This window comes from Phacochoerus africanus, chromosome 16 (genome assembly GCF_016906955.1).
Source record: "Phacochoerus africanus isolate WHEZ1 chromosome 16, ROS_Pafr_v1, whole genome shotgun sequence".
NCBI lineage: Eukaryota > Metazoa > Chordata > Mammalia > Artiodactyla > Suidae > Phacochoerus > Phacochoerus africanus.
In genome coordinates, this window is record NC_062559.1 from 14,062,334 (window position 1) to 14,070,279 (window position 7,946).

General features: G+C 53.3%; 2 protein-coding genes across 2 annotated transcripts in view; both read left to right on the forward strand.

Moving 5' to 3' along the window:
- Positions 1-3,533, forward strand: part of WDR91 (WD repeat domain 91) — a 30,911-nt gene extending 27,378 nt beyond the window's left edge. Inside the window, 3 exon segments of the mRNA XM_047763114.1 lie at positions 628-825; positions 3,370-3,466; positions 3,469-3,533. Coding sequence (XP_047619070.1) covers positions 628-825; positions 3,370-3,466; positions 3,469-3,533 — 360 coding nt within the window.
- Positions 3,534-3,597: 64 nt separating this feature from the next.
- LOC125117312 (WD repeat-containing protein 91-like) overlaps positions 3,598-7,946 on the forward strand; it is a 26,554-nt gene continuing 22,205 nt past the window's right edge. The window contains exons 1-3 of the mRNA XM_047763115.1: positions 3,598-3,707; positions 4,291-4,435; positions 5,459-5,857. Coding sequence (XP_047619071.1) covers positions 3,598-3,707; positions 4,291-4,435; positions 5,459-5,857 — 654 coding nt within the window. The remainder of the gene's footprint in view (positions 3,708-4,290; positions 4,436-5,458; positions 5,858-7,946) is intronic.

Here is a 7,946-nt window from a genome sequence, read left to right on the forward strand (position 1 = left end):
CTGAACAAGGCCAGGGATCGAACCTGCAACCTCATGGTTTCTAGTCAGATTCGTTTCTACTGTGCCACGATGGGAACTCCCGAGGACAGATTTTTAAATCAAAGCTTGACTTGCTGTTTATCTGAGGAATGGCTATATACACTGCTGTACATGAAGCTCAGCTCGCACTCCATTGCTCGTGTTCAGTTGATGGCACTGCTGAGAAACCGGAAGTATGTTTGGAATTTGTTCTGTTTTTAAGAAAAATCTAATGGGTTTCCAACCCTAATGATCATATCAACAATAACAAAAACAGCAGTAATAATAACAATCACTGGAGCATGGCCCCTGCAGGCGAGACGGGAATCCCAGCGAAGGCTGCGGCCCCCGCTTTCCTCTCCTGGAGTCGGGCCAGAGAGCAAGGTCAGGTTTTGATGTGACGGGGCTCTTTGTCTAGGTTTTCGTCCCTTGAATGTTTAAACTGTGCTGGGAGAGTTGGGACTGGAGCACTCACCCCACTCCCTCCTCTGAGGCCTGTGGGCCACCCCTCTTCCCCGGGGCCACCCTGGCTCCCCGCACCGCCCGGCCCGGACTTGGGCCCTGGCGGCCCCGCTGAGAGCGCTGCGCGCCTGTGCTCTGTGCTTGCAGTTCATCCAGTGGAACATCCACAAGAGCGGCCTGAAGGTGTCTGAGTACAGCCTCCCCGCCGACGCCACGGGCCCCTTTGTGCTGTCCGGGTACAGCGGCTACAAGCAGGTTCAGGTCCCCCGGGGGCGACTCTTCGCTTTTGACTCGGAAGGAAATTACATGCTGACGTGTTCTGCCACGGGAGGCGTCATCTACAAGGTGCCTGGGGGTGTGGGGGCGGCAGGGAGGGTCCTCCCCGGAGGCCTGAGCTCGGGCCTCCTGTCCCAGCCCAGTGGCCGTGGAGAAGCCTCTGACCCGATGGCGACAGTGCCGCGGCCTCCTGGCGGCAGGTGGGAGTGGGGACGGGTGCGACCTGCTGGGGCTCTCTGCTCCTCCATCGCTGTCCTTCAACCAGACTCTGCCCCGTTGCTGCCTCCCTTCCTCAGGAACGATACCAATTACAAAACACATCCACTGGGGGAAGGGCTGTGGGTTGGGTTGAGGGGGACGCCGCCAGACAGGTGAGTGTCCCCATTACCCTAACCTGATATAGACTTACTGTGTCATGGGAAGTCCTATGGGCGGGGGACGTTTCAGTCCACGGCTGGGGCAGAAATCTGGGGGCGTGATTAGTCTCCTGGGATGTCAGTGGGCCACTCTGCCTTGTCCCTCCATGTATCTGCTTATTTTAATTCTCAAATCACAGCCCCTCTGGTTCACGAACCTTTTTTTTTTTTTTTTAATGAGTGAAATGAGCTACCTCTCCCGTTTTACCGGTGCCATGAAACAGTCGAGTGAGGAGGATTTGCATCATGGCCCAAGCACATAGTTGTGGTTCCATGGGAGTACAGCTCTTAGCCTCACTGTTAATTCCCGGCCTGGTGGCAGCGTTTGTTCTGCAGGTGGAGAGAGGCATGGAGTGAGATGTTTTTTGGGGGGGGGGGGCGCTCCGTGCGCCGCTCACCTGGCTCACCCATCAGCAGGCAGCCCGCGCTCTGGATAGCAGCTGGGGACGGGCGTGGCCTCGGCACGGAGCAGTGTACACAGGAGACAGGACGTGTGACCCACCTCTTTCCTGGGGCTCGAACTCAGACTAGAGTGAGACACGAGCTCCAACAGTGAAGACGCTGCAGAGCTGAGGGTCCTGAGCAAGGAAGCTGGGAAGGGGGACCAGGGCCTCTGGGACAGCTGGGGAGCGGGGGCTGCCTCTGGATTCAAGGCCTTTGAAGGAGGAGGAGGAGTGGGAGGACAAGGGGGCCGGCAGGGCCCCCTGTGGGTGAGGAGGAGGGAGTTGCTGAGGTGGGAGGTGAGGGGCCTCCTAGACTCACTTGACCTTGAGCGTGGCCCCGGGAAGCCTGGTTTACTGTCACTGAGGCCCCTCTTTTCCACGCATGATAATGATTTGGGTGGCTCTTGCTCTTCCCTTAAAAATTAGTTGCAAAATTTATTTTTATTTATTGAAACATACCTTTTAAAATCTTTCATAAGCTTTGTTGAGGTACAGGTGACAAAAATTGTACATATTTAAGGAGTGCAATGTGATGGTTTCATATAAAGCTCCGTGATTTCTGGCAATTGCTACTGGGAGATACTGTACAAAGCTTTCTGTTTACAAGCCTAATTTTATTATGTACAGATTTAGTTGAGTTTCAGGTGGGCTGAACTTTGCTGTCTGTATGATTATGTGTGTTGTGTGCATATGTTATTATTTTATTTTAAATCATGGCGTTTTTGTCATTTGTCCCAATCAGTTCACATAGTTTGCATTCAGACTTGCTCTATAACCAATTAATGGGTTGCAAGATTTTCTTCTGTATCATTTTTAAAATGTCAGTAAAGGGATCTAATTACTTAAGGGATTTATTTTATTTTTTTTTTAATCTTAGTCTTTTTAGGGCAGCACCTGCAGCATATGGAAGTTCCCAGGCTAGAGGTCAAATCGGAGCTGTAGCCGCTGGCCTACACCACAGTCACAGCAACGTGGGATCCGAGCCACGTCTGCAATCTACACTACAGCTCACAGCAGCACTGGATTCTTAACCCACTGGGAGAGGCCAGGGATCGAACCTGCATCCTCATGGATGCTAGTCAGATGTGTTTCCTCTGAGTCACGACGGGAACTCCATACTTAAGGGATATAATAACTTTCAGATGCCACTTTAAAAATCTGTAAACAACTTATGATTTGAAAGGCATTTTTTTCTGTGAAGGCTGAGCACTTCCTATCTCTTGCTCAGAGACATCGCATGTCCCTGACTTGATAGTTTGCTCCTGGTTCTCCTTCCTTATTACCTGCCGACCCCTCATACCTGGAGTCCTGGACGACGGGTGCTGATGGCACAGAGGAGGGCCCTGTTTGTGCCCTGATCAAGGGCCTGCCGGCACCGCCCTGGGTGTGTGCCGGCCTCCCGCCGCCACTGGCGTTCCCTGGGGGAAGCCAGGAGCGGTGGATGTGCTGGAAGGAGCACCCTCGCGAGAGCAGGAGGCATGGCCCACAGCAAGTTAGAGGCAGCAGAGAAAATTGTCTTTCAGTCAGATTAGGGACTTGTTTTCCACTTCACTTGGGAAGATGCAGTGTTTCCCAGGCCCACGCAGTGGCCCTGAGACTTTCTGGACAGATGGCCTGTGTGCCTGGCCATGCCCGCACCTTGGGGTGGCAGCCCCTGGGCTCGAGGCAGTTTGGCCACCTGAAGGTAGGTCAGGTGGATGTGCCCGTGAGCCGTTGCCTGATGATGCCTCTTCTCTCCCCTGTCCTCTCCGCAGCTGAGCGGGGATGAGAAGGTTCTGGAGAGCTGTTTGAGCCTGGGTGGCCACCGGAGCCCCTGTGGTCACCGTGGACTGAGCACGGCCATGGACTGCGGGACTGCCTCACAGCCTCCATGGACGGCAAGATCAAGCTGACCACCCTCTGGCCCATAAAGTTCTGAGGGGACTGGTACTGAGGGACACCCACAGAAGCAATATTACCCTGGGCAGGGGCCGGCAGACAACATGGAAAAGACAGGATGCTCCAACTCCCAGCCCCATGCCAGGGCGGGGAGTCTTCAGGGAGAGACCGGTCCAGGGGGCTCGGCCATGTCCAGCCTTGACGGGACCAGAATGTGAGCCCCATGGAGTGGTTTTGCCCGTGTTCCCCAGATACCAGGACGCTTGGCTCTTGCCGGAGCAGGCTCCAGACGTGGAGGAAACACTCAGGAAGCAGGAGAAACACTGTCCGGCTGCTCTGTTGGCCCAGAAGAGATTGAAAGTATTTGTATATATTCGCTCACTTTTTCTTTTTTAAAAAAAGGATGCTCTTGCGGCCACCTGGTGTCTCTTTCTGGAATGTGTGTGCGGCAGAGCGTCATCCTTTTCCCCTTTGCCCTGGCGATGGGTCCGTTTTGAGCCTGGGCCCCACGCCGCAGCCTTTACCTCACTGGCGTGGTGCTGACCTTCTCTGAGACTGGCCTGTTGCTTTGCCGTAGAAGTAGGACACCTCTCTACTGTTCCACCGGCTAACTAGGTGTTTCTGCCGTTCCTATTTCTCTGGGCTTAAGTCAGGGCGGCCAGTGTGTCTCTTTTTCCCTGAGAGTTGGCAACTTTGTTACAGAAGCTTCTGGGAACAAAGGCATGCTGCTCCTCTCCACCCTGGTAGCTCCGATTTCCCAGGACCTGTTATGGTGGCGCCTCTCCTTTCAATTTCAGCTCCTTGAGTTTGACAGAGTCACCGCCAGCGCCCTCTGCTGGTGAGTGGCCAGAGGGCAGGAGCAAGCAGGCCAAGGGCTGTGTCCACCCCCTGGCCCTCTGCTCCCTGGCTGTGGTGGGACCTGGAGGCAGATGCCCTCACAGGGTGGGGGTTGGGGATGAAGGACAACCCCCTTCCCTGGCCTACCCTTCCATCCGGGGCGGGGAGGCACATCCTCTGCCCGCAAACCTCATGGTGGGATTTCAGGCCTGGACCTCAGGCTAGGACACTGGATACTTGACAGACTGCTTAGCACGGTTGGTACAGAGGCTCTTTGGGCTCCAGTCCAGATCCGGGGTGCAGGTCTGGTGTTGGGGTGCTCCCAGTCACCTCCTTTTGGAACATCATGAGGAGACTGGTACTGAAGCTTCGGCTCCAGTTCTCTGGGCGTTGGAAGGGCCACAGGGGTATGTGTGTGGCTCAGTTATGCTGAGACCCCAGAGACCTGGTCATGGGCGCTTCCATATTTTCACCCATTGCCACCTGGTAATCCTCCTTCAGATGAGCAAACCCAAGACTTTTCCATTTATAATTTTTGCCATCTTCTGCATTGAAACAGCAGCATTATTTAGCTCCTGCAGTGATTCTGTAGGGTGTTTAAAAAGTGTTCATGTGTTTCAGTTGAGAGAGAATTCATGGTTTTAACTTTCTCCATCTCGAAGCTTGTCTTAGGCCCATTCTCTCCTCTCAATACGGTCCCCGCAGCTTGCTAAAAATGTCGTTAAGGTTTGGAGGAGAACAACACTGTCTCCTGTCATTTCCTTTGGGATCTGGGCTGGATCCCTCCCTCCCTCCCTCCCTCTTGTGAGCTTGGCCCATAGCTGATGTGACCGAGGCTCCATCGGGATGGGTAGAGGTGGAAGGAGGTTCCACATCACGTTGAGGCCGCCTAGAAACGAAACCACAGTACCATTAACCTCTGACCTTTTGAAATTACCACGTGCAGCATGTGCTGCGGGCCCCCCTGCCCCCACCTGGCTTTGTCTCCGGCCTCCAGCCCCTCCCAGGGCCTGTCATCAGGCACTCCCCCTGGTGTTCCTCCCGCCCCCCACCCCCAAGATGAGCTCCCACCCTCCAGTAAAGGCTGTCAAAACTTCAGTTTACCTCTCCTCCATACCTGCTTGGCAGCTAGCTGGGAACCCTAGCAAGTCCCCTCCACTAGCTTGGGCAAGGGCAGCTGGAAGAAAACCACCCAATCCAGCCTCAGGCCCCCGAGCTCATGCCTCGGCGCAGATGTGGGCCCCGGCCCCGGCTCTGGGCTGGGCTCTGCGGGAGAATGAGGCGCATTTCTCTGGCTCCCTTCAGGGCCTGGCCGTGCTCCCCTGCTTCTGCTCCAAGACAGACCCCCGCAGCTCAGCCATCACAGCGCTGCGGGAGCTGACTCTGACCCATTTGAATGCTACAGCTTGGGTTTCTCATCCTCACTCGGACTTTCACACGGGAAACTTTTTATGCAGAGGCTGGTTTCCTGCTCCTCAGTCCCCATTTTTCAGCTGGTTATGGGAAGAGGTTTTTAAGGAGAAAAAGGTGGAGGGAGTGGTTCTAATAATAGCAAGTGCTCTCTGTTCCTTTATTCACAAAACAAAATGATGCATCTCCACCAATTAGACTCGGGTTTGTCCTGGCTCACAGTTGTGGGAGCGGAGGACCCTAGAGGTCAGTGAGCCTGCCCTGGAACCAAATGCAGCTCTTTTGCCCTTTCCTGTGTGCCCACTTCTGTTCCCCTCTAACCTTAAAAGAACCTGGTTATAGGAATGACATCACTGAGCAATTGAAACGGACTCCTAACTTAGGCCCTCCTGAATGCACACCATGCCTTGTCTAACCTGGTCTTTTCCTAGACAAAAAGGATGATGAATGAAGTTAGTAAGAAAATCTAAAGAATAAAAATTTTAACAATTAAAAATGGAGAATCTGATTGCCGTGGCTCCAGTCACTGCAGAGGTACGGGTTTGATCCCCAGGCCTGCACAGTGGGTGAAAGGATCCGGCATTGCTGCAGCTGTGGTGTAGGTCGCAGCTGGGGCTCAGATTCAGTCCCCGGCCTGGGAACTTCCAAATGCTGTGGGTGCGGCCTTAACATAAACAATGAGTAGCTTTCTACCCTCAACAGTCCCCCTGAGCAATCCTGCAGGCAGATGATGCCGGCGAGATAACATCTAAAGGGGTCAGCACTCAATGGAGAAGGATGCAGAACCCAACCTCCTGCCTCAGTGAGTCACTGAGATTCTACCCCCCCCGCCCCCCGCCAATTTTCCCTTTAAAAACTGTCATGGTTGAGCAGAATCTTGGGGGATTGCCAACTTTCCTGATGAAGGCATATTTCCCTTCTAGTGACACTTGCCTCTCAAATTACTGCCATAGAAGCGATGAGCAGCCGAACCTGGGTTCAGTTAGAGGACCAGAGTAGAAGCAGGTCCTGCCCATCGGGGTTGGCCTCCTGAAGAGGCTGCAGGCAGAGCCCTGGCTCATCCCACAGCTAAAGGATTTAAACTTCCCTGGCTCAGCCTCCTTCGCTCGGGTTGAAGATTAGTATGGGGTCAAAGTGCTTTGGAGAAGCTGAGATGCCACACAGCTGGAAGCGAGAATGCCTGGCTCTGGATTCAGGGTTCTCAAGCTCTGGATCACTCTCCACCACCCTGCACTTCCAGCACATGGAGAGTAATTTTCTATTATTAGCTATTGGTTGTAAATCACACTTCAAATGGCCGTCTCGATAGTTTTGTGTTTGGGGATCGGACTGTCGGTTCTGATCATCCTTTTGCCTCAAAGTATGGTAGGAGTTTCACCTGCGACGGCTTGTGCTTGCCTTTTTACTTGTGTCTGACACCTGGGGTTTCTTCGCCTGCCTCTTTTAGGTTACTACGAGTGGTGTGATTTTAAATAAAACTAGATGCTAACCCCACGTGTGAACTGCAGTGCTCAGCATCAGGCTGCAAGGAAAGCAGCGAAGACACCTGGGCAGCCTGCCAGAGCAGCCCCGCTAGTGCAGGGAACAACACCTCGAAGGCCAATTTGAATATTGTTAGTAAGACCTACTTTCAAGATAACAAATGTTAACAGTCTTTAATTTCCCTTCCTGCCTCTGAGGGGTTCACCTTGAACCGCCCCTGCTCCCAGGGGGATGTATGCCTCCAAAGAGTGCGGAACTTGGTTCCTTTGGGAATTCTCCCCTGCCCCCCTCCGGCAGAGCTTTCAAAAATGCAGATCCACCTGCTCCTCTGCCCTAATTTCTGGTTCAGGGGGCCTGGGAATTGACACTTTAACAAAATCCAATCAGCAAGCCTCAAATAGAGACACATTTGGGTACAAAATACTGTTAAAATCATTCATGATGCTTCTTAAAGAACAATAAGGCAAATTTTATTCAATAGGGTTTTGCAGCAGGGGAAAAGATTGGGCTCAAGCACTGCAAGGAAAAGTAGCAGGGCTGGCGTCAGTGGATGCGTAATTAAGAGGAAACATCAGGGGTAAGGGGGATTCTGGCCAAACTGACCTAACAGGATTCTTGCTGAGGGCAGGCGGGGGGAATCAGGCATCACCTGGGGGCTGGTGGCAGCTGAAAATCAGATATGGAGGGTGGGTGGACGCTGGCTAAACCAACTTGGCAGTATTCT